General features: G+C 38.4%; 1 protein-coding gene across 3 annotated transcripts in view; it reads left to right on the top strand.

Moving 5' to 3' along the window:
- Window positions 1–27,604, top strand: part of grk4 (G protein-coupled receptor kinase 4) — a 278,224-nt gene that overhangs the window by 227,783 nt on the left and 22,837 nt on the right. For all 3 annotated transcript variants that reach the window (XM_039751644.1, XM_039751645.1, XM_039751646.1), the window contains 4 exons: window positions 544–684; window positions 1,945–2,135; window positions 18,041–18,078; window positions 20,008–20,097. In XM_039751644.1, coding sequence (XP_039607578.1) covers window positions 544–684; window positions 1,945–2,135; window positions 18,041–18,078; window positions 20,008–20,097 — 460 coding nt within the window. The remainder of the gene's footprint in view (window positions 1–543; window positions 685–1,944; window positions 2,136–18,040; window positions 18,079–20,007; window positions 20,098–27,604) is intronic.

Raw genomic sequence — 27,604 nt, 5'->3', positions numbered from 1 at the left:
TAAACTGTGTCAGTATGTAGCCAGAACATTTAGACAAGCCTATCGAGCAGCACTTAAAGCGGGCCGGCAAAAAGCAATCATATCCTCATCATTCATTCAGCTAAAACCAGAGACACACACCTTATCAAATGTCTTCATAATTTAAACATTTCAGTTGCCGAGTTGAGCTCATATGTTTTCATTTTGGAAAGGAGCACATGAGCCAAACTTTTTTCCTTCATTTGGAACATCTACACATATTTCCTTTTGCCAGAAGTCTAAAGCTGTATTCTTTTGCAATCAAAAGAAAATAAATACAAACAGCGCCAAGAGCACTTTCTGAAAAGGTAATTAATTTGCTGCAATATTTTCCAACACTGTGGACCATATCCTTTCAAAACAATTTCCAGCAATTTTGACAGTGGTTACCTTACAGAAATATTTCATTTTATTAAGTTTGAAGTGTTTCATTTTTTAATATTTAAATATCCATGAATAACATGTCTCCTTCTAGCTCTGCACTTGATGGTGTAACCAAAGGTAATGGTGATCTGTTTGCTGCAGGTATGTGCTTGTCAAGTCCGTGCCACTGGTAAGATGTATGCCTGCAAAAAGCTGGAAAAGAAAAGAGTGAAAAAAAGAAAAGGAGAAGCAATGGCACTAAATGAAAAGCGGATTTTGGAGAAGGTTAACAGCAGATTTGTTGTGAGTATAACTCTTGCTGCATTCTGCTTTAAAACCGTATCACTGTTTGGTTTTATGCCACCAAAACCTGAATAACGGGATTGCTAACTTTAATAATCGTTATGAGATCAGTGCACGCTTTTCTTCTGACTATAAATAGCCAAATATTTTGGATTGTTATCAGGAGGAGCTGCATTTCTGGAAGGGTCCCTTATCATTTTGTGACTTACTGACATGTGCTGTGTGGTTCTGGCTTCTGAGATATGCACGGACGTACCCTGACCTCAGATAGAATAAAGGAGGTGTCAAAAATAACTTGTCCTGTCACTTTTGTCCTTGTTTAGGATGACTCATTGTTGTCACTTTCCGTTTTTGCATAACACCAAATTAATCAGGGAGACCAGCAGACTGTATGTTATTCACTTGGCAGCCTGTCACCAAAAAAATGCCCTTCCCTAAAACCACAGGCCAATACCACATGTCACTGTGAATATATGGATTCCTACACTTGTTTTTAGAAAAATATATGTTCTTCCCTGAAAGATTTTCTAAGTTTGCTGTAGGTTCCTTTTGAAATTTCTAATTTGAGATTTACTTCTACACAAACAAATAACCAATCACCAGGGTCACATACATTCCATTTTTTTTGTCGCCAGCCTGTGCTCTGGCCTGCTGTCAGTCCTCCATGACTGAACTTTCTCCCAGGGCTGCTCCAGGACATTTCCTTTCTTTTGTACCCTCTGCACTTACGGGATTTACCAGCCCATCGTGGGCCCAATACCGATATAGAGAGGTGCTCTGCGATAACCTGTGGGTGCTTTCCTATCTCTCCTTCCATCTCTGATCCTTTGACAGTCTGCCTTCCTTTCCTTTGCTACTTTGCTACCACCTCGGCCCCTGGATGTCAGCTGGGGAAGATTTTCCTCAACTTGGACACTTTGTAAATGTAATTTTAACTACAGTTATGTTGTCTTGATTTTGCCAACATTGCCATGTGGATACGGCCTTGTGTTATTAATAATGTTCTGTAAAAGCTACAGATGCTACCACTTCATTGTATGCACATTTAAAATTCTTTTTAGTAAATCTATAACTTTTTGTCTTCTATATTAATGAAGTGCCAGAATATATAGTATGCTCTCCTTCCAGTGTCTAAGCATTTGATGAATTTGGCACAAAATAAATGAGCTGATATGTAGAATGCCATGCTGTGGCTGACTTCCTCTGCTGTAGTTGTTTCTGGCCAGGAGTCTTGAGTTTTATCTTTTGCTTATGTTGCAGGTTAGTCTAGCCTATGCCTATGAAACGAAAGATGCACTTTGTCTAGTTTTAACAATAATGAACGGCGGTGACTTGAAATTCCACATCTATAACATGGGAAATCCTGGCTTTGATGAGAAGAGGGCTGTGTTTTATGCTGCCGAGATCTGCTGTGGGCTGGAGGATTTGCACAAGGAGCGGATTGTGTACAGGTAAAGCCGTTTAAGTTTAATAATGGAATTTAATGGTTGTCTAATGCAAGTATACTGTATTTGGGGATGACCTTACGTGGAAGATATGTTATTTGTTTCATTCTTTTTCCTGTACAATTATACTTAAAAATAAATCATTTAAAATTGAAAATCCATGACCAAGTACAGTTATGACTGAATGGCCTGTATCCCACACTATCCGGGCCTATTTTACATGGACTGATATGATTTAAGACGGCTCGGTTTCAGCTCTAGCAGTACTGGGTTTTCAGTTTACTTGAGTACTAGGGGCTGTTAGGACCAGCCAGGACATGCCCCATGAACCTGAATACTGTTTTGTGTGTATTCTGGCTTCATATATTTTTAAAAACTTTGTGAAATTGTTCATTTTAGATTTAATTCCTACAAAAATGGTCATAGAAATTCTTTTTCGACCTGCCTCTTGCTCTGCATTGCTTTCAGGGAACTCCTTTCTTTGGCACCCTCTACACAGATCGGTTTGCCTTTACGTATTTTTGTCATTTATAAATATCTGCCCAAAGCTGCAGTGATTGGAGTTGCTGCCTCTAGAGCCTCTGTTGTGGAATGTCCAGCTTTTCCCTTTGTTCAAATGGGTTTTTCCAGTAATCTACTGGTATACCAAAGATGTGCACACTAGGCTAACTGGTGACCCAATAAGTGTGCGTGTGTGTGTGTATGTGTGGGGCTAACATGCTGTCCTTATTTGGTTACTGTCTTGTGTTTGCAAGTTGGAATAGGCTGCAGCTTGCTGTGACTCTTGTGTATTCAGAAAATGGGCATCCATCCATCCATCCATCCATCCTCTTCCGCTTATCCGAGGTTGGGTCGTGGGGGCAGCAGCTTAAGCAGAGAGGCCCAGACTTCCCTCTCCCCGGCCACTTCTTCCAGCTCTTCCGGAGAATCCCAGGCGTTCCCAGGCCAGCCGGGAGACATAGTCCCTCCAGCGTGTCCTGGGTCTTCCCCGGGGCCTCCTTCCGGTTGGACGTGCCCGGAACACCTCACCAGGGAGGCGTCCAGGAGGCATCCTGATCAGATGCCCGAGCCACCTCATCTGACTCCTCTCGATGCGGAGGAGCAGCGGCTCTACTCTGAGCCCCTCCCGGATGACTGAGCTTCTCACCCTATCTTTAATGGAAAGCCCATCCATCCATCCCTTTTCTATACCCGCTTTATCCTGAGCAGGGTTTTGGTGAGGCTGGAGCCAACTCCAGCAAGCATAGTGTTCAAGGGGAAAAAAAATCACTGGACAGGGTATCAATCCACACACACGAACAGAAGCCAATTTTGCATCACTGATCCACCTACCCTGCGTGCCTTTGAACTGTGATATCTAATCAATCAAGCTGGTTCAATTCTTGGTTCATTTCTGCTCAGAGGAGTTTGCACGTTCTATGCGTCATATCTGTTTGGTTTTCCTCCCACAGTCCAAAGACATGCAGGGTAGGTGCATCGGTGGACTTGTGCTATAACTGTTCCAGGTTACTGTTCTGGTAGGTTTAGTTTGTTAACTTTTTGGTGCAGGAAATACTCAAATAATGGAAGTGTGTAAGGAATAAAAAATAACTTTTACAACATTCAGTCAATTTACGAAGACAAATGGCAGAATGGAAAGCTGACATTGTGTAAAGCAGCAGCTCTCAATGTGTGGTCCACTAATGTCAAATAGAGCAGTGGTACTTTCACATAAGCCTGTTAAGTAAGTATTTAGGCGTTCATTTATAACAATCAAGCTGCATGCTGTTAGGTCCACCCAGAACGTGGCTAAAACTTTTAGAAGATACTAACTTTTACTTTTAATTTAACTCATTCCTGTTTGTTTTTAACAATTGTACCCTCTCTCTTTCTATGTACACTTTTTCAGACCAAATTCCTCTCTAACCAAGTCTTCTGTCTTCAAAACACCTTGAGAGGCCGACCCTGACAAATATAATCTTTTAATTCCATGCAAGTTGCTTTGCTACATCTCAGTGCTGTCAGGGTGCCTGCTGACACACTATCTTCATGCTGAGGGGTTGTTATGGATGCCTGTCTTAAATCCCAAGCTTTGAAACAAAGCCATGAAGCACTTCTTTAGATAAACTTGTGTTAATCTGCATCAGACTACTGAGTCATACATATTGACAGCATTTTAAAAGTATCTGGATGAGGTAAAACTTAGCTAGCCAAACTCAACGCGCTTAATGGACTGAATAATCGCCTGTTGTTTGTTGTTATATTTTTTATTTATTTTCTCCGGTCTTTTTCTTCTTCTTTCAGTTGCTCCCATTAAGGGTCTTCACAGCAGATCATCTTCTTCCATATCTTCCTGTCCTCTACATCTTACTCTGTTACACCCACCACCTGCATGTCCTCTCTCACCACATCCATAGACCTCCTCGTAGGCCTTCCTGTTTTCCTCTTGCCTGGCATTTCTGCCTGCAAAAAACAAAACTATCATTTCTCCTGCCCATCATCAAACCTCCTATTTTCTGAAGCTCTGATTTTGTACTTCTAGACCCTTATTTCTATTTTTACTTCCTTTATTTTTATTTGGTGATTCAGTCACTCTGCCATACAGCATTTCTTCTTGCCAGAAGTTGTCATTTTGGTACCATATTTCAAAGTGCAGAAAGGAACCAAATTTGATCATTTACCTATTTGTAAAGCTGGAGAACTTTTCCTTTCACCTGCCCATCTTTTTCAAAATTTTAACCCCATCTCAGACTTAAACTGCTTTCTAGCTTCAGCTCTATTTTTGCCTGTGGACATCCAGTAGCCAACCCAGCATCCTCTCATATGATGTTCTAATGGAGTTACAGTATGCTTTATGTAATTTTTTCCTTTATACAATTAGCCACTTTGCATAGAACTTGAGTAGGGCAGAACAAAAATACTGCTGAGTTCAGGGGCCTGAGGCTTGTGGTAACTGTATACATTTTTCAGAGGTATATAATTTTGAGTTAAATAATGGTGCACATCAGGGTGTACCACACATCATTTCGGTGCCAACAAATGACATAAAACTGTAATGCTTTACATGTAAAAGCAAAACGTATCAATAGATTAAAAACATGTTACAAGTGCATCTTTAAATATACTGCCATGGTCAGCCAGAGGACACTCCTACAGAAGACATCCACTGACAATAAGAGAAACCCTCTGGTAGTAAACCATTTGTGTCAAAATGATTGTCTGTGACAAAAATTTTAGCAAGTAAAAAAGATATCCTGGAATTTTGGCCTAAAGACAACCAAATCTCTTGATTAGTAGCTAACACTGTGCTGTTTGTTGCCAACAAAGCTGAGAACATTATACCATCTTTAAGAATAGAGGTTGCCAACATGCTAAGCAGGAGGCCACAAAACCTCCAGCCCCTTAATTGACAGCATAAGGCAACAGCCAGTGCAGAGCTTTCATGGAAATGTGGGTACTGGGGGACTTATGGATGTAGAAACAACAGCTTCCACTAGAGGGAGCTCTACCCTGGTGTTGCATTAACTAAACACAGCTTTGGTAGAAACTGGAGGCCTCTTCACATTGGTTGAGAAGTGACCCTGAGATGTGGTTTGAAGTTGCCTCAAGCCTAAGGCAATATTAGTCTCGAGTTGTAGGGAAGGCTTAATGGTAGGAGGGAAGGAGGCCAGGGTCAAAGGAAAGAGTGAGACAGAAATGAGAGGTGAGAAGGGAGAGTGTGTTTACTTGTGATCAGGAAGTGGGCAAGTTCCTCCACCAGACAATGAAAACCTGTTAAGAAAGGCCCACAGAGTTTTATTTCTTTTTATTTTTCTTGATTTCTTGGTTACATTGTATATGCCCTAATTATAATTTTGTGATATTCTGAAATATAAATTCAAAAATATATTGTATCTCTTGAACTTGTTGGCTTATTCTGGGCAGGGAAAGATGCTAGTAGTGTGTTATCTGTTTATTATAGAAACATTAAAGAATGTTACTCACCAAATACTTGGCATTCTTAAACCTGCTTTGTGTAAAGCAGTATTGTGTACTCAGGCTAATGAGTGAAGATGTGTAACAACCAATTGCTTATTAATAATAATAATACATTTTATTTATATAGTGCCTTTCCCATGTATTATGTCCAGAAAAATATAAAAAATGCAAAAGGGCATGGCAGGCAGTTGTTTTATGCTATTGGTCTTATTTTCAGAAAATCTAAAAACAATTTTTTAAAAGATTTTTGCCCTGTGGCTAGAAAAATTTCTTCTAAAACCAAATAATTTGATGAATTACTTTTGGTAGGGTTACTGACTTGGAAGATCGAATAGCCCAGCTGAAAAGATTGGTATATTCTTTTTTTGAATTTTGGCCAGGCATAGGTGATCTTTGTATGAGGTAATTCCACTTAAACCAAAATTATCAAGTTAGATTTTTTTTCTGTCATGGATTATATTAAAGTGGAAAATCTGCAGTTCAATAAAGAAATACAAGAATCAAATGTTCTCAGCAATTACTGATCAATTTCAGATTTACTCTCTCCGTCTAACTTCTTAGAGGATATTGTAAGCCAAAAACTGGAATCTAATTTGAATAATGCAGTCTGGTTTTTGCACCAGTCACAACACAGAAAGTTTAAACTTTATTTGCAATAATATATATATATAGGCTTGTGCCTCCTCCAGACCAAGAGGGGGCGTCCGTCCTGGTTTTGCTGGAGGCCTCGGGTAGAGGGCTTCCCCTGGAGGGACCCATGGCCACCGCCAGGTGGCGCCCCAGTGCCTGATTATCCTGGGAGCCCAGCACTTCCGGCACAACAGGAAATGCCGGGGGGAAGACGACAGGGGACACCTGGACAGCTTCCGGGTGTGTGTCCGCGGGAGATTGCCGGGAAGCAGCTGGAGCCCATCCGGGTTCCTATAAAAGGGGCCGCCTCCCTCCAGTCATGAGCGGAAGTCGGGTGGAAGAGGACGGAGCTGGAGTGAGGACTGGAGGCGGCCAGGAGGAAAAGAGGCACAGGACTGTGTGGCCTGGACATTGGGGGAATCGGTGCTCGAAGCACTGAGGTTTGTGACTGCACTAATTTGTAAATATTGTACAAATAAACGTGTGTTGGGTGGAACTATGTTATCCATCTGTTTGTGTCCGGGCCAGCGTTCACAATAAATATATATATATACATATACTGTATATATATATACTTACGATACAGTTGAGCATGGCCTTTTTCTATATAAACCTGAGAATTTATTTAGCCTATTAAGCACTGTTTTTATACTATATAGGCCTTCCTTATGAACTCATTTTCTATATGTCCAGGAGCCTGACGACAGTATTACTTTATTTCTTTCTGCTTTTAGATATGGTGTCTCTCAAAACTTGATGCCTTCTTTTCTCTCCATATGTTGCCATTCAATAATTTATTTCAGTAACACAACTTTTGTTCAACCGCTGACGACACCCTGTTGCTTATCATTTAAACCAAATTATAATTTTCATTTCTTCATTAGTTGATTGCTATACTGAAACTATTGGTCAAATAATAATTATTTGTTGTTAAATTCAGAAGACAGCTCAGAAAATGTTTGTGGTTTATGAATCATTCTAAACCCTCATTGTAATCCAAGATCATTAAGCAAATGAGATGTTGGAAGACTCAGTGGCTGTAATCGCCATCCAAACAATGTGGTATTGGTGTGCATGGCTAAAAGACAGGTAAGAACTAAATGACTAGGTGGACAGGATTTCTCGAGCGTTTAGGGCACAGGCAAACAAGTAGTTGGGGAATGTTAGCTAAAAATCTAATCCAGAAAGGCAAAGAGATAAACCAACTAAACCCAAAAAACATCCAAAAATCAAAGTCAAGAAATCTTAACACTGACTTAGAATCATTTCCCTAAACAATGCTATGATGTTTTAGATGTTTTGATGTCATTTTTAAGCAAAAACTTGGATAAAGAATGAGGCACACCACCAGTGTAATTAGCATCATTTATAATTCTAGGGTTTTGGATTTTATAAAATCTGCTTCTTCTTTCTGAACTTTTTGCATGAATATATGGTTATTTTCATTGCATTACAACTGCACCATTTTGAATGTTGTTTTGTTGGTTGTTATGCCCAGTTGCCGTCAAACGGCCAGGAACCTCTGGCTTGATGTCATCGCTGTGTCCTTATATAAGATGACAGTGATACAGTAGCCTCATTGTCCAAGTTTTTGGATTTTCCTAAAAGGGAAATAATTTGGGGAATAGTTTTTCAGATAAACAGGACTTCTTGCTCTGATTTTCAACCACTGAGTTTTAACAGGCAGACGTTATTTTTGACAACTGATCTTTTGACTTCTTGGTTCAAACAGTACAATACAATTTATTTTTGTATAGCCCAAAATCACACAAGAAGTGCCACAATGGGCTTTAACAGGCCCTGCCTCTTGACAGCCCCCAGCCTTGACTCTCTAAGAAGACAAGAAAAAACTCCCAAAAAAACCTTGTAGGGAAAAAATGGAATGACCCTTTGGAAATGCCTGCGGTGGGCTGGCGCCCTGCCCGGGGTTTGTTTCCTGCCTTGCGCCCTCTGTTGGCTGGGATTAGCTCCAGCAGACCCCCGTGACCCTGTAGTTAGGATATAGCGGGTTGGATAATGGATGGATGGATGGAAAGGCAGTTCAAGAAGAGACCCCTTTCCAGGTAGGTTGGGCGTGCTGTGGGTGTCAAAAAGAAGGGGGCCAATATAATAAAATACCAATACACAGAACAAAACAAATCCTCAATACAGTATAAAAAATGTACAAGTATGGAGCAGAATTTAACAGTAGATGATATCACATAGTATGGTTTGGATTTGTTTAGAGTCCTGGAGACTTCAGCCATCAAACTGCCCCATTTGGCCATTCCACAGCTGAAACAGCACTGGGCCAGCCAATCCGATGAAAGGACCCCTCTACCCCACGATTCCTGCAATCCTCCATCAGGGATGACTTTATCTTAGGTAGGCAAAACAACTTGGCAGGTGGGCCGTGGCACCAGGTGCCACATTTGAGTACCGAGAAGAAATACAGAATAAAGTTGTGCTTGAAAATTTGTGAACCCTTTAGAATCTATATAAATAATTCACTAAGGCAAGACAACCATGGAAAGCACACCGGAAGGGGCGTGGATTCACTAAGCCGCCGACAAGTAAGACAACTATGGCTCACGCAGGAAGAAGCCACGCCGGAGGTGAATCGCCATATGCAGCGTGTAAAACGGTTTGCGAGGGGTATCCCATGGTATCCTTAAAACAATCCTTTACAACTGAGGTTAAAACACAATGAAGTAAGCAGTCTTTAAAACGAGTTTTGGTTTACGCACGCGACCACGTGCACCATAGCAAACTGTTTTACACGCTACATACAGCAATTCGCATCCGCGACAAACGTGCGTCTTCTTAGATGCTCCTGCAGGAACATAGAAAGTCTACGTGAGTCACAGGTGCATCTGGACTGTGCAAAGATGACAACGACTCAAGTGACGAGTTGGAGGTGGGCACATGAGCGATGGTGGTCCGCCAGTTTTCAGTCACGGACGATTGTGTGTTGGTTCGTTCCGTGCATTGTTGCAATGTTGCTTTTCTTGCTGATTTATTACATTACCGATTATTCAAATGTAAATTTCTCCCTGTGCTTAAAAATCATTAAAAAAACGGCCTGATTATGTGGCGTATGGTACGCCGTGGGTTGGCTAGTTTTCTATATTTCTGCATAAATATGACCTAAAACATCATCAGATTTTCACTCAAGTCCTAAAAGTAGATAAATAGAAAACAGTTAAACAAATGAGACAAAAATATTATACTTGGTCATTTATATATTGAGGAAAATGATCGAATATTACTTGTGAGTGGCAAAAGTATGTGAACCTCCCAGATTAGCAGTTAGTTTGAAGGTGAAATTGGAGTCAGGTGTTTTCAATCAATGGGATGACAATCAGGTGTGAGTGGGCACCCTGTGTCATTTAAAGAACAGGGATCTATCAAAGTCTGCTCTTCACAACACATGTTTGTGGAAGTGTATCATGGCACCAACAAAGGAGATTTCTGAAGATCTCAGAAAAAGAGTTGTTGATGCTCATCAGGCTGGAAAAGGTTACAAAACCATCTCTAAAGAGTTTGGACTCCACCAATCCACAATCAGACAGATTGTGTACAAATGGAGGAAATTCAAGACCATTGTTACCCTCCCCAGGAGTGGTCGACCAACAAAGATCACTCCAAGAGCAAGATGTGTAATAGTCGGCAAGGTCACAAAGGACCCCAGGGTAACTTCTAAGCAACTGAAGACCTCTCTCACATTGGCTAATGTTCATGTTCATGAATCCACCATCAGGACAACACTGAACAACAATGGTGTGCATGGCAGGGTTGCAAGGTGAAAGCCACTGCTCTCCAAAAAAACATTGCTGCTCATCTGCAGTTTGCTAAAGATCACGTGGACAAACCAGAAGGCTATTGGAAGAATGTTTTGTGGACAGATGAGACCAAAATAGAACTTTTTGGTTTAAATGAAAGCGTTATGTTTGGAGAATGGAAAACACTGCATTCCAGCATAAGAACCTTATCCCATCTGTGCAACATGATGGTGGTAAAGTCATGGTTTGGGCCTGTTTTGCAGCATCTGGACCAGGACAGCTTGCCTTCATTGATGGAACACTGAATTCTGAATTATATCAGAAAAATCTAAAGGAAAATGTCAGGACATCTGTCCATGAACTGAATCTTAAGAGAAGGTGGGTCATGCAGCAAGACAACAACCCTAAGCACACAAGTCGTTCTACCAAAGAATGGTTAAAGAAGAATAAGTTAATGTTTTGGAATGGCCAAGTCAAAGTCCTGACCTTAATCCAATCGAAATGTTGTGGAAGGACCTGAAGCAAGCAGTTAATGTGAGGAAACTCACCAACATCCCAGAGTTGAAGCTGTTCTGTACTGAACTGTAACTGAAGTAGTGAGTCTTCAGCTGGGATCTGAAAGCTTAGACCGAAGGGGCACCTCTTATAGTAGCAGGCAGACCATTCCACAGTTTAGGGGCTCTGTAACTAAAAGCTCGACCTCCCACTGTTATTTTATTAATCTTTGGAATCATAAGCAGACTGGCATCTTGAGATCTTAATCTGCACTCTGGTTTGTAAGTCATGAAAAGTTCAGACAAGTAAGCCGGACCTTGGCCATTTAAGACTTTATATGTTAAAAGAAGGATTTTGAAATATACCCTAAACTTAACCTGGGAGCCTGTGTAAGGATTTAAGAACTGGAGTGATGTGTTCATATTTTCTTGTTCTTGTAAAAATTCTTGTAGCAGCATTTTGGATTAACTGGACCCTTGCCTATGTACACAACCTGTCTCTCAGTCTTGTCTTACTCATTTACCGGTTTGTGCTTTGTTTTTTTGAGACAATACAATACAATACAATTTATTTTTGTATAGCCCAAAATCACACAAGGAGTGCTGCAATGGGCTTTAACAGGCCCTGCCTCTTGATAGCCCCCAGCCCTTAAACTCTAAGAAGACAAGGGACAACTCCCAAAAAACCCCAGTAGGGAAAAAATGGAAGAAGCCTCGGGAAAGGCAGTTCAAAGAGAGACCCCTTTCCAGGTAGGTTGGGCGTGCAGTGGGTGTCAAAAAGAAGGGGGACAGTACAATACAATACACAGAACAGAACAAATCCTCAATACAGTATAAAAATAAAAATTTTACAAGTACGTAGCAGAATTTAACAATGGATGACATCACATAATATGATTTGGATTTGTTTATAGTCCTGGAGACCTCATCCATCAAGCTGCCTTCCCCATTTGGCCATTCCACAGCTGAAACAGTGCTGGGCCAGCCAATCCGATTAAAGGACCTCTCTTTCCCATAATTCCAGTGATCCTCCATCAGGGATGACTTTACCATAAGCAGGCACAGCAACTTGACAGGTGGGCTATGGCAAGAAGTGCCAGATTTGAGTACCGAGACACATTTTCAGTCCCTTTTGAAGAAGAAGTAGAAAAATAAACATTTAGTAAATCATAAACACTATAGGATGGATCTATGGACAAAAAATACGATTCACAACAGCTGTACAGTTTGGAAAACATTTTCAAAGATAATGTCTATAAAATCACATTTTGATTTCTAAAAACCATAGCAGATTTCCAATAGTGTGCACTGTCTGGTCCACCATGCATGGATATTATTCAGCCCAAGTAAAAGTAAAAGAAAAAGTCTAAGGCAAACTATGACAACCCTTAATCAGTCTTGACAAATAACATTTGCTTCAAAGTCACCTTATTTATTTAAAAAAAACATACTTCCTTTAACACAGCTGACTTTACATGAACTGTTCCAAGTGAGACACAAGAAACTATACCAGTCAAGTGTTTCAGATAATTGTGTTTGTTGCTTATATTGTTATTTACAATATAGGTCTCCATAACAGGTTTCTTGTTTTATGACATGCTTTGCTTTATATACTGTGCCAAGTGTTCACTTTCAAAATAAAGCCTGTAACTGTGCCCTACAGTAGGGCTTAAAAAGCAGCAAAGTCATAATTAAACCTTAACCTCCACTTCTGACTCACAAAATCCAACCCATAAGCAATTAAAACACATTTCTGAAAATAGGGATAGTAGATTATGCAAGTTTTATGCCTAGGCCTTGAAATATTAATGCACTGAAATGAAATATTAATACAGATAATAAATCTAAAGGTGGTTCAAGAGTTCTGAAAAAGCACATTTCTAAACAAAGTGAACTATAACTTAAGTTATTTACAATTAAATCTCTCCTTATTTCATTGCACTGGTTGCTGAGATTTACAAGTTTTTTAAGTTATGTCAGAAAAGAGGTTTTGGGTGTGTGTTTAACTTTGAACTGTGTCATATGCGTGTTTATTTATTGGAAACTAAACTAAGCCCACACACATTTTACTGCACTACATTTACCATCAAATTGAGCTGAAATCCTATGTATAATTTCCAAGGACTTAATATTTAGCAAGGATATGATTCACAAACGCATCCTGTAAAACAGCTTAGGCGATCGGGAAGCTTGCTTATGAAAACATCTTTAGTCTTCTGTGTTATGACCATTTGTTAACGTTGGACTGAGCCCTATAAAATAAATTGATTATAGAACACACACCCGGGGTCCTTATAGTTAGCAGGTAATCATTCATTTTCCATATTGAAGGGGAGCATCGGGATTGAAGAATCATAGTTAACTACTAAGCAAAACAAGAACCAAAGATACAATTCAAAACCAAAAAACTGTAGATAAAAAAAACCTCTTGGTAAAACGTTTGGTGTCAAAGTCAAAATCATTTCTGCATGCAGTTTTAAAGTAAAGTATTTTTTTATGCAAACAGCAGACAAATATAAATGTAAAAAACTACTGCAAGTTTGTTATTTTTTAAGTCAAAGTAAAATTTTAAGGTAAAATTATTTTTTTTCTAAAGTTTAAAAAATGCATAGCCTACTCTTGTGTTTTATAAGCGTTAGGAATAGGGCAGGGTTAGGGTTAGAACTGTACTGGGGACCAAATGTGAAAACAAAAGCCTTAACAACTTAGCCACTTAGAAGCCGCAAAAGTTTTGAATTAAGAAAACATGCCTGCCGTGTTTCTGGGGCATTCTTGTGACAACAAAAGTGCAGTAGACCCCCGCAAAGTCACAGTTCAGAGTTCACGGCCTCAGTCATTTGTGGATTTTTCCTTAGAAACTAAATAATAATTGTTAGCAGAAACCGCAAATATCCTCTGCTATTTTTATGGCCATTTTTGTGGCAATATTGTACTGTTGAGAGAACAGGAAGCAACTGTATAGAAAACCGCGGCTTGGAATGGTGAAAGTAGCCAATAGAATTTGAAACTGTAACTCCCAGCAGTCCCTGCAGTGACTCTGATTGGTCTATTGCTGAGGGTGCTGGGCTGTTGAGGTCAAAGGATGTCAGGACGGCTTTTAAAAAGGGGGCCGGTGACCAAAAGCAAAAAAAAAAACGTTTTTGTAATTTGTGCTTCAAGTTCCTGTCTGTCTGCCTTCTGTTGGGTTACCTGTACTTATTCATTTTGTCCTGGATTGTTTCGTGCATCTGGATTGTCTGCCGTCTGCCTGTGTACATAAGGACTGTGGATTCATGGCCATCCAGCAAAGAAAGGAGCGCTCCTGAACCTGTCCACCCATCTTCACCATTTTGGGAACTAGTGGTAGGACTATCTGTACATTCCCATTCAACATGCGGATCTCTGAACTATGTTCATCATTACATTTCATCCATTGTCGTTTTTCATGATCTTTTTCATGATTTACTGTGTGTGTTTTGTTTGTGCTTTGTTGTATTTAATGTGTAATCGCCGTAAGGGGAACAGGGGTGATATCGTTGTTTTCTTATTTTATTTGTTTTCATTACATTCTTTATTTGCTGTTTGATTACCGGTTTGTTTTGTTTTTGTCTCTGTTTGTGAGTGCGCACGGGTCAGGCCTAGGCTGGGTGCGTCCCTGGAATCTCCACCATAAAAATAAATGAATCACTATCTTCTCGATTGCGACTTCTCGCACTTCGCTTACTTAAAAGCCTGAACAGTGTCTGTCCTTTTTGGCTGATTGCTTTGTTTCTCTCTCCTCCCCCAGACATTCTCTGCTTCTGTTGGGAGTTGTGCTCCTCTATGATGTTTGTCTATTGTTTAATCGATAACAAACTGCATACTGACCTCCTTTTACTTCTGAAAGAGACATGTTTGTTTGAAGTGGTTAAATAAAGTTCCTGTCTCTATAATCTCTTGTGTTTCTGTGGAATTCTGTGACTCAAGTGTGACACCCTGACTGCAGCCTGACTGTCCCCGGGATTTAGCTGCTGCACTAGACTAGCCTGCAGTCATCAGCATTTACCTCTGTGTGCTCGCGTGCAGCCAGTTTAAGCACAGTTGACTCAACGAGTTACTGAATTTTATCAATGGCGTCAGTTGCACTTTGTACATATTGTTCCAGTAGTTTTTAAAATAGTTTTTGTAGGTCATTGGCAGTGTGTAAAATGATCAGTGTTGCAGTAATTGTGATGTTCTTTGCATGAAAAAAAAATGTGTTCCATTAAAATTTTACTTTTTCTTTCTGAATTGTGATGTTTCCTTAAAGTGCAGCAAAAAACTAATTGGCATCCAGGGTTGCATTAACACCCCCCCCCTCAAGTTTAAGGGTTAAAGCCCCAAGATGCCGCCAAAACGAGCTGCACCGTCTAAGGCTTCTGGCAATGAAAACGCACTTGCATGAATTACAGTACATACAGCAGTAACATCGGTATTTTACATTCTAGCACTGCGGGAGGCATAGCAGTACAGTATACAGGTTTACCTTTACATTCTTTATTTTTAGGTAATGTATTAAGCTGAGTTTAAAATTAAATTAAAGTGTTTTGGGAGCATATTTAGGGTTTATACTATGAAAATGGGCATTTTTTTAACCACATCCAAAATTAGCGATTTTTCACAATTTGTGGGTACTCTATGAACGTAACCCCCGTGGATTTTGGGGGTGTACTGTAAACTGAAAATAGTATGTTGTCATTACACATTCTTGGTGCTACTGTTTTGAAGTAAGGATTTGTGTTCTGTTTGCTTATCTGCTGATAGCAGAAATCGTGAGTGGAGTCTTCTTTGTCGAGTTTGCATTTTGAGTCTCTTCTCATATGCCTTTTGTTTTTGTTTTTCTTATGTTTTTGAATGGCATGTTCTGACTTGCTAGACCTTTCTAAATTCTACCAACATTAAAGGACTCATATTATGTTGTGGTCTATGACCATGCATCATTGCTGAGCACATATGCTTGAACATGCTGTGTGTGCTAATATGTCTCTGTGTTGATTCAAGGTAATTTTTGAACTTAATTTACAAAGGAAAGGCCTCTTGTGCATGTAATCTTATGTGTTTTAGGTGCTGGTTATGAGTACCAGCCTCCTAACTTGTTTTCAAATATGTTTTTTTATTTTGTCTGTGAAATTCATGTACTCCCATAGTGAGTTTACCATGCCTGGTCACCCACAATTATGTCTCTTATCACATCAGTTTTCAGATTTTTTCGTGAAATTATGAGCTACAGAAGGACATTTACCTCTTTCTTCCTGTTGTGATTTTTTTTTTTCTCAGGGTTTGCCATCATCTCACCAAAGAGCGTTTAAATCAGAGAACTTGTTATTCATAACAATTACATTAGAACATTAGAAAAATGTAGACGAGAACAGGCCATTTGGCCCAGTAAAGCTTGTACAGTGAATGGATCTCACTATTTTGAGTATGGTATGTTACGTGATTAGGAATCACAGTGCATAACAGATTACACAACTCCCTAACGACTTCCCAACACAGTTTCAGATTTCCTGTTTAACCCTGAAAGTATCAAAAGACACTTTTGTCCTCCCTACTCTGCTATGGTATTACATCGACAAGACATTGAATAGGCATTTTTGCTGGCTCTTTTTGTGACATCCAGAACTTTCATTTTCCTTCATTTTTGAGACACCCTATTGCCCTTCTTTATTTATGAGTTCAGTATGCATTGTATTTACAGCTGATCACTTCTTGATTTTCAACTTTTGTACACACAGGATTCTAACCATGCAGGTTTCTACAAAATCAAAACTGTTCAGTTTAGTCTCTGGTTTAATTATTGGACTTGGTTGATCAGTATTCTTTTGTCCTACTAACTTTAGACACTTGCTTTGTTTTTTTGACTTCATTGACTCTCTTATATCTCCCGCTCTTTATTAAAGTGTCACCTTTTCTGTCATCTGCTTCATGGTGTTGGAACATAAACTTCAGACTGCTAAAACTGAAGGACCTTGATATGCTTTTGTCTGAATTAGAGACTCTGAATCAGAAGAGAAAAGTTAAGGCTGACTACTTTTGCTGATGGACCAATTGCGAGGGGTTTCATAAAGTTTATCACTCCATTCACTGACTTGGAATGAGAAAATTGATCATTTTACTGAAGAAGATCAGAAGAAAAAAAGTAGTTTAAAATTCAAAAGTCCAATCTGTCATGAAGAAATGATATGTAAGCCAAAAATCAAAGACCTAAATACTATGAGCAAATTGGTTAACCAGGAAAAAGTTCTATCACAAGAATCACACACCAACACCATTTTTATCTCGGATTGCTTGTACTGTATTTTATTCACATCTTTTTAACTGTTATGTTATATGAGTGTTTTAGGCCTGTTTCACTAATAGGCTCTTAATAGGAAAACTGAATTGAGGTGAACTGAAACTATTGTATTGCGAGGTATGGAGCTGGGTATAAACGTACAATGTTGGGTATACAGTAGCTTACAATTAGATGTCCAGAGCTTCAAGAAGAAAAAATGGCAAAATATTAAAACATAATTGACACTTTTGTTCTTGCCAAATAAATACAAACAATGATTCAGTTCTAAAAAGACCCTAATCCACGTGTCAGATATATAAAGGAAATGTTAACTGGGGCTGGTAGAACTTTATTTTTGATCTGGCTTTTAGGGTATTTCCTAATATATAATGTAATCAGATGTAAGCTTCTACTCTTGTGTTGCTGTGTTGTATTCCTTGATATTTTATTCAGTGTTCACTTTTAAAGGCTTTTTGTCAAATATAGTCTGATGTATTCCTATTAGTCTCTTGATCCTTGTAACTTACAAATAGGAGAAGACCTCAACAAATATAATTTATATAAAGATGCAGAGAGTCATTATGCTTGTTTGATTTTTAATTTACATGCTTACTATAAATAATCAGGTTTTTGTCATTCATTTTTTATTAGGTTATTATTTTGGAAAATTTTGTCAGATTTTTTTTAATTGTCTTTATTTAAATTAGCTAGCACAACTTGAAAAATATGTTGTAAGCTTACTTTTAAGAAAGTGCAAATTCTAATCACCTTAACTTTTATGTGTTTTTGTTGTTCCAGGGACCTGAAGCCAGAAAACATTCTTTTAGATGACCGTGGTAAGTAAAGAAAAGAATATCTCTCCTTGTCTTTGTGTGTTTGAAAGTAAATACAGAAGCAAGTAAGTACAATAAAGTTGTACAACTATAGGCTAATTCTCCATGTCAGTTCTTCTTTTGATTTTTCACCCATTACAGTGTGAAATGTTGCAGAACAGATGCATTTAAGCCAACTCTGAGTGTGTAAATGTGCATTATCATTCTATTCAATTAAACTTCTGGAAATGAAACGTGCTAATACTCAAAAGTTAACTTAAAGTGATGGTACAGAGTAAGAATGAAAGTTGGATTTGCATTTATGCTGTAAACAAGCTCATTCTGTAAAGGGCTGCTATGTGTGGTTTCTTTTGTTCTTAGAAAGCTTTGCTGTCAAAGTAAGACAATCAAAGATATAAAGAAGCATTTTCAAAGCATTGGTCAGTTAGTTAAACTTGAAGGACAGGTTATACTAACAAAAAACGTACATGTTAATGGAGGAGAAATAGATAACTTGGAGCCATAACCAGAATATCTGAATGGTGTGTGATGGGCCAGTTACCAGCTGTATGATGATTTAATGTGTGTCTGTGTTAAGAATAACTCTGTCCACTCCTTAAGAAGCCGAACAAAAAGTATTTCATGCCTTTGTTGCCATCTGTTGGATTTATAGTGCATTGCGTATTCTTAGAGTCCACTGTTCAAAAGTCAGTTATTATTATTTTTTTTTGTTCTTTATTTCGCCTTATACAATTTCTTGTATTAGGAATTTCTTAGTTTTCGCATACCCCTTGGGGTCACAGCACAGGGTCTGCCATTGTACAGCGCCCCTAGAGCAATTGCAGGTTGAGGGTCTTGCTCAAGGTCCCAGCAGAGTAGGATCTCTTTTGGCAGTGACAGGGATTTGAACCGGCAATCTTCAGGATACCAGCACAGATCCTTAGCTTCAAATTTAAATTATTTATTAATTTTAAAATAATTTCAACTAATGTATACTGCATGCATACCAGATATTTAGGTATAATCAGAGTATTTATATGAAAACCTAGGAGGAAAATCATGTATCACTCCTTTAAACATAATTCATGTGATGGGTATGTCTGAAAGAAACAGCACAGAATGAAAATGACTTGATTTTCAAATTTCATATATACAGTAGCAGTGCAGCATAGGTAATGCTATGTGAAATCCAAATATAGGTGAAATAAAATGAATTAATTTTACCTTGAAACTAAAATTATTAATATATTGTTATATATCAAAAATATTGATGGATAATTTTATTTGATATTCTGCTTCATGCCTTTTTGAGTACCATGGTGGAGCAGAGGTATGCAATGCCTCCTCACAGCTTCAGTAACAGACATTTCAATGTACAGCCCGGTCACAGGTGCTTACACTGTGTCTCCATAGTCACCTCCTGGGTACCAAAGATGTGCAGGTTAAATTGTTTGGCAACTTTAACTTGGTTCTGTATGTGAGTGTACGAGTGTGCGCTCCAGTAGACTTGGTGGGCTGCCACCTTGCACCAAATGCTGCCAGAATTGATTCCCCAATGATATGGAAATGGAAAAAGTAGGTATAGTAAATGGGGGGATACCTCTGTAAATGTCCATTAATCAACCAAAGTTAATGACATATTTACTAAAATGAACAGAACATATCTGTATGCTTATATTTGAAGACCAATCACTTTCTTTATAGTTAAGATATATTTATGTGATGCATAAAAAGCCCTTTTCTATCATATTCTATGCATATCTATCTTCCTTTCATATATGGTTTGCCAGTCATTTATGTAATCATAAATATTACATACAGTAAATTTTAGATCCCTTGCCTATCATACCCAGGGTGGTGTGGCAGGAAAACCACACAATTACTCTGTCTGTCTTTTAATATTTGTTAAAAAGAAGAATAAAAGTATTTATTTTATTATTTTTCTACAAACAGGTCACATTCGCATCTCAGACCTTGGTCTTGCAGTTCAGATCCCAGAAGGAGAAAGCATTAGAGGAAGAGTTGGCACAGTTGGATATATGGGTGTGTACTCATTTCATATTTATACTATAAACTGTAGCCTCTGGATGTTGATTTGTTTTCTATCTTGCTCTCAAAGATTATTTGAATTTTTCAAAACTCAAACCTATTTTACATATTCATGTTTGCTTTGCTGGTACTTCTGTCAGATGTCCTATGAATTCAGTATATCTGCATGGACTAAAGTATTATACTCAAGTTTTCATATACAAATTCTGATTTCTTTCTTCTGGAATGTGTCACTTGACATGGAAGTCCTTCTACTGCATACTGTTTTTTCTATCGTCATTTGCTTGTGAAATTCATTTGACATTTGGGGAATTATAAAGAACAGTCTTGAGTTTTAAAAGTAAGCCTTTATACTAACAGTGTGGCGCTTTGTATAACTGACCCAGACTCATTTCCTCCACTGGTTTTAATGGATGAGATCCTTGAGATCTCAGGAGTTATAAGTAACTACATCAAGATTATATTATTTGTAATTAATGCCTCCCTATTTTGTTAGTCCAATTTTGAGCATTTCACTTTATCTGGAATCATTTTACATATCTAGAAGTTGACTTTATATAGTGGCTTGAAGATTTATTTCAAATCCTTCTCAAGCTTATGAAACAACACTAACTGGTCTCATTCCCATCTGACATTAAACGGAAAAATTTCTATTATTAAACTTAGTATTTTTAGATTCTAATATCTTTTCCAGTGCTTTCCAGTTTGTATAAATAAGTCATTTTTTTTAAAAAGGACGCACATGAATAAACAGAAAAAGTGAAAATATCACTTTAAAGGGATGCATGGCTTGAACTAATTATTAGTTTTATTACTAGGTATTAAAAATTATTGCATTGAGACATTGGAAAGAATCAGATAATACTCAGCTCTTGCCTGCTTGGTTAGCTATAATTACGAACTTCTTCTCCTTTTTTATATGCATATATACTTTAAAAACTGATGTAAACATAATAACAATCCAGTGGTTTGGAACTCACTGAGAGCCTGGCATTAGTTGAAGGTGCTAAATGAAGTTGGAAAATAACACCTACAGAAGCAAACCAAGGGTATACTCCCAGAATAAAAAACAGTGTTTCACATATGAGAAATAGTTATGGCATTGAAACCATTCGCTACATGATAATATGTTTGCACTATTTAAAAATATTGCCTGAAATATTAAAAAAAAAGCTGAAAACATTTCTTCTATATGCAAATCAGAGATTTCATTAAAAAACCACTTAGCACATTTTCCAAATTTGCCTCCATTATCTTGTACAATTTTTACCATGAAGTACTATTAACAATAAAGAATTTATTCCAAGACTATACCAGTGCTTTCATAATCCCGCACCTCTGAATAATCTGAAGCAGTGCTGAAAAGACTCAGACAATGAGTGGGATACAAACAGACTACATACCTTTTAAATAGGAGAGAAGCTCAGTCTAATTCAGCTTGAAGTCGTACATCACATTGGTCATCCTTGACTGTATCTGTCAAAAATAGGCCTTCAGTTGGTTGCAACATGTGAGACATGCTTTAAAGAATCTATCTCCCTCTGACATATATGTTGGCTTTGTCCTTTACTTAAATTTTGCTGAATTAAAGTTTTCACATGATTATCAGAAGCATCTATTACCACAGATCTTAAATTATTTAATGCTTTGCTGTCAGCAAATACTGCATGGAAAACTACTGCTTAATGAACGCAGAGAAATGCTGTGCACACTTTTCATGTTAATATATCACTATAACACATAGGCTACTGGCACTTAGGTATATCCACTTAAAGCGCTCCTTTGAATATACATTCACATCTGTTGACTTTAAAAGATGAGTACAAAAAACTGATGCAAAATAAGAGAAGATGTACTGTACTTCTAATACACCTGAATAACCTACAGCACTATAAATGACCCTCATCGTCTTATGGAATTTCCATAATTTGAAACTGGGTAACACAGCAGATTTAGCATAATATGGCTGATTTGTCTGACAATCATTTCTATAAAGGTCACCCTTGAACAGGTTACTTCACAGCAGTGTTACTTTTTATAGCTGAAGTACCTGGCATTGTCCATGTATTTGTGTAGACTGGTTTAAGGACAGAAAGCACAGATGTACAGTATGTGTTTCTTAAATGGTTTGTTATTGTTAGCTGTCCTGTCGGTCATCCACACTCCCTCTCTGTAAGAGCCAATCGTAGAAAGTTGAAGTTTTGAGTTAAACTCATATTAATGTTTGCTTAATTTGAATAGAATATAAATTTCTTTCATAGTCATAGCTTATTGGTGTAGTCTTTCCCCCTATAAGTTAATAAGAGATAGAACCTTGTTACTATAACTGAGAAACAGTGTGATAATAGATTCAGTTGTGTCTAGAACAGGTCCCAGTAAGCAGAGACTTGAAAGACTCATTTTCAACTTAGAAATGGGATAAGCATACAGTGTTCTGACCGTTTTGAAATGGTTCAGAAAAGATAAGTGAATAGTAACGATTTGAGATGTAACAAGATTAAGCCTAAAGCTGAACTTTTCTTAACATTATTTTTTTTCCTTTTTTGCTATGTTAATCTTCTTTTTTGTGTGAACTGTTTTACTTTGAAACTTAACTAAACTGTTAAAAATGAAGATGTTTTGCCCGTGGAATCATTTCTGCACGTCAGGCTTTTGTTGAATCCCATTTTTTGAGTTAGAGCTGCTGAACTTTGATAACTTTGGAAAAACGCAGCTATTTTCGTCAGAAAACTTGCCATCTGAAAACCTTGAACTTGAACTGGAATCTACCATCTGAGCACAGAGGACGTTTCTGCTACATGAGTCGAGGATTTGTATTTATTGAATCCGACTGGATTCCAGAATTACAGTCGGTAACTCCTTGCTGAGTTGTAACCAGGAACACTGTCAGGTCTGACTTATTCTCTTTGTTAACAATGTTCATAGTACTTAAATTATGAAGAAAAACTGACAAAGGAGGAGTCAAACAACAACCCTTTGATTCTCTTTTGTGTTGCACTTCCACTCTTGATCAAGTCACACCCAACACTCCTCCACAAAAGTGCACAATACTCGTTTATTTATTACAGTAGATTGATGTCCAACAGTCTTTGCCCACATGAATAATATTAAACTTTGGTCATTTTGTCTGCTAGTCTGGTATCAGTCTGTTTCAATTACATATTTACTTTAGTATTAAACACTTTATTCTCACAATGCGGACATTTTTTCATGTAATTCACCTATTTTCTAACAGTGTAACACCATATGGTGTCAAGATATTTGTTTTTGGGGTATATTTGCTTTCTGCTAACAACTTATATTAATGAGCAGCAATGGTGCATCCTGAGAAATTGGCATGGGCCAACCTCAATGCTTTCTCTTGTAAGTATGTTTAATTTCTACTTGAATAGTGGGCTAAGAACCCTAAAGCTGAGTTAAAACAAAGTTGTGGTAAAATGAATTTCTTTATTGCTTATTTTATTTAATATTAAACACGCTGCTGCCTCGCAGTAAGGAGACCTGGGTTCGCTTCCCGGGTCCTCCCTGCGTGGAGTTTGCATGTTCTCCTCGTGTCTGTGTGGGTTTCCTCCCACAGTCTGAAGACATGAAGGTTAGGTGCACTGGCGATTCTAAATTGTCCCTAGTGTGTGCTTAGTGTGTGTGTGTGTGTGTGTGCCCTGCTGTGGGCTGCCAACCTGGCCCGGATTGGTTCCTGCCTTGCGCCCTATGCTGGCCGGGATTGGCTCCAGCAGACCCCCCTGACCCTGTGTTAGGATATAGCGGGTTGGAAAATGACTGACTGACATTTTGCAAGTGTAATAGTATCAAGTACAAACTATTTCATTAATGAAATGCCTGGGCATTGACTTTTCAAGATGGATTAGTTGTGGGCTTGACTGCTACTGAATGTGACTGTTAAGCTATCAGCCTGAGAGAGAGAATGAGACAGAGAGCTCCTGCTTGGACAGGCCAACACCAAACTTGCTTGCCTTTGAGTTTAAGACAATGTTTCTAGGACTAACCATAGAGAGAGCGAGGCCAATGCTGGGTACTGTGTGGCATGACTTTGGAAGTGTAGTCCATTTCTGTGACTTTTTTGGTCTTAAATGATGCTACTATAAGAAAATAGAAATGAGCTGGAGTAATTCTAAGACAGTGAGGCATGAAGTGTGAGGAAGGGGTGTAGGAGATGAACCTTTTAAGTTTAATAAAACAGAGGTTATGAAAGAGACATAAGGTTATAAAATTGTAATCAGAGTTATTTTTAAATGAATTCTTCAAAAACAACAACACTGCAACACAGAGGTATCCTTGTTAAAGGTACATTTCACATAAGCGCTGGAAGTGTTTTTCTTTTCAGAGAGCCATAGACACATGGTGTAGGACCTTGAAAACACAACTTAAAAAAGGAGCCTGAGTTCTCTCGAAAGCTTGCATATTGTAATCCTTTTAGTTAGCCAATAAAAGGTGTCATGTTGCTTGGTTTTTATCATTCATACAAATAGTGTACATATTTGTTACTTACTTCAGCAACAAAAAGTTGCTTCCAGACTTGTCGGGTTTGTTTGACTTTGACTGCATGAAAGGGCATCAACATATACAAATAACTTTTTTATCCTTTTATTTTATTAAAAAGTCATTTTAATGCAACATGCAGTCTGATAATGGAAAATATTTCAGTGGCAACACATACAAAAAACAATGTAATTATGAAAACAGTCAAAACTAAAGTTTGAGTAAAAACATGGCCTAAGGGGAAATTACATGTCTAGCCTCATCTTCTACATATTGAACATTTGTTTTACACTCTACCAGGATCAAATTTACAGTCGCATTTCCGAGGTAATGTCATTCTTGAATAAACTATAGTTTTTTTTATAGCACATAATTTCTCACTGGTTTTTGTCAAAGACAAAATCTGTCACAAATGGTTGATGTAGTTTACGTCCTCCAGTGCTTTCTTACCTTCTGTTTTTTCAGCAGAGTGGCAGGTTATGTCCATGCGTGAAAAGCAGCCAAAAGTTTCAGCATTTCTTTCTCAGACGATACAGTTGTTATTGTATTACTTTCTGGAGCTGTGAACAACAAGCTGACATACAAAATATGGAATGGTTAAATTTTCTGTATAATTTGACACTTTAATGCTAACATAACATAACATTTCCATAACAGAAGACAGAAAAGAGCCCTCAAAAGGGTGCCAGTCATGCACATACCCATTTTTACACAGGGTCACTTTGGAATCACCACTCCACCTAGCATGAAAACCATAGGTCCCAGTGAAAACCCACACAGACACAGGGAGAACGTGTAAACTCCACATGTATGTTTTGAATCCAGGATACTAGATATGTGAGGTGGCAGCACTAACTATCACCCCTGTGCCACCCATAATATAATTATATCCTATATTATTGTGCTGGCTGAATTCAACATAAAAGCATAACCAGTCACTTACTACTAGAACCACCACACATTTCTTCATAACTAAACTGCCGAGGCTCGCCAAGTGGCGTCAGGAGCTCTTTTGTTCCCACTAGTGGCCTGTCAGCTCAGCATTCTGATAACACACCTCTATTGTGCCACCCCAAAAGCCATACATAGCCTAATACAGTTTGAGTGAACGTAAAAATAAATAATTTCTTGGCACACAGTATACAGTATATTGTTTATATATTTTTTTTTATTTGAAATGTTAGCCTATGTTTAAAAAAAAAAAAACTCTTAGGGATGCACAGGCAGAAAATGGCTTCAGTATTTGTCAGTGAAATGAAACGAAAGCAGATTTCAATAAGCTGAGCATATAAAACAATACCTGAAGTAGAACATTTTCATGATGACACTCGCTTTGTGCATTCTTCAATTTTGCACTCCTTCTGGAAGAACAACCTGAGGGATGCTGGGAAAACATTGTTTTTCTATATATAGTAAATATAAAATTACAGCATTACTTACATATTTCATGGTTTATGTCGGTAAATGGCAGGCAGCCTGATCAATCACGTATAACGCTGTGCACATCATCACCCCTCTGCTATCATTTTTGCATTCTGTGCGGCTGGAGTACCAAAAATGGGTGCAATGAATTTATTTTTGTTTTGCTCCTTGTGTGCTCTGCACTGCTTCTGCATGTGTTGTTTTTTTCCTGTCTCCTTGATCTTGTGTGTCCATTCACAATGGGCTGGCAGCTCCCGTCTCATTGTGTTTACAGTTGGTATGAAGCAAATGGTGTCTTTTGGGCAAGTTGCTTATTTGCCATGCGATGTCTGAGCTTGAAGTTAGTTGGTACTCCCTATTGTGTCAACTTCCTCATCCTTCCCCTTCATATGTAACAGTTTAAGATCCGAGCAATTGCTAATACAGACATACATAAACCATTTTGGAGAGGTAATTTTCTTTTGCCCTTAGAAATGCAGAAATTTTCTTTTTCTTTTGCCCGTAGAATTTGCCCTTAGAAGTGCAAAAGCTTGTCGAAAGTGAAACGTCCTTCTGACAAGTGTCAGTGAGCACACATGCACACCCTCTATTCCTAAGCACAGAACTGGAAATGCTCACTTGCAGCACTGTGGAAGGTGGTGTGAACATATTGTCAGCACCATTGTCTTTTCTCATGTTTTAATGAAGGCTCACCGATCACATCTGTCTTTCCATGGCAGTAGAGTGTGGCCTAGTATCTAGTATACAGTGCATCCGGAAAAGTATTCACAGCGCATCACTTTTTCCACATTTTGTTATGTTACAGCCTTATTCCAAAATGGATTAAATTATTTTGTTCCTCAGAATTCTACACACAACACCCCATAATGACAACATGAAAAAAGTTTACTTGAGGTTTTTGCAAATGTATTAAAAATAAAAAAATTGAGAAAGCACATGTACATAAGTATTCACAGCCTTTTCTACTTTATAAAGCTCAAAATTGAGCTCAGGTGCATCCTGTTTCCCCTGATCATCCTTGAGATGTTTCTGCAGCTTAATTGGAGTCCACCTGTGGTAAATTCAGTTGATTGGACATGATCTGGAAAGGCACACACTTGTCTATATAAGGTCCCACAGTTGACAGTTTATGTCTGAGCACAAACCAAGCATGAAGTCAAAGGAATTGTCTGTAGACCTCCAAGACAGGATTGTCTCAAGGCACAAATCTGGGGAAGGTTACAGAAACCTTTCTGCTGCTTTGAAGGTCCCAATGAGCACAGTGGCCTCCATCATCCGTAAGAGGAAGATGTTCGAAATAACCAGGACTCTTCCTAGAGCTGGCCGGCCATCTAAACTGAGCGATCAGGGGAAGAAGGGCCTTAGTCAGGGAGGTGACCAAGAACCCGATGGTCACTCTGTCAGAGCTCCAAAGGTCCTCTGTGGAGAGAGGAGAACCTTCCAGAAGGACAACCATCTCTGCTGCAATCCACCAATCAGGCCTGTATGGTAGAGTGGCCATACAGAAGCCACTCCTTAGTAAAAGGCACATGGCAGCCCGCCTGGAGTTTACCAAAAGGTACCTGAGACAAAGATCGAACTC

The sequence above is a fragment of the Polypterus senegalus genome, chromosome 4, assembly GCF_016835505.1.
Source record: "Polypterus senegalus isolate Bchr_013 chromosome 4, ASM1683550v1, whole genome shotgun sequence".
Taxonomy (NCBI): domain Eukaryota; kingdom Metazoa; phylum Chordata; class Cladistia; order Polypteriformes; family Polypteridae; genus Polypterus; species Polypterus senegalus.
Note: the sequence above shows the minus strand (reverse complement) of the source record. Positions and strands in the feature narration are given on the sequence as shown.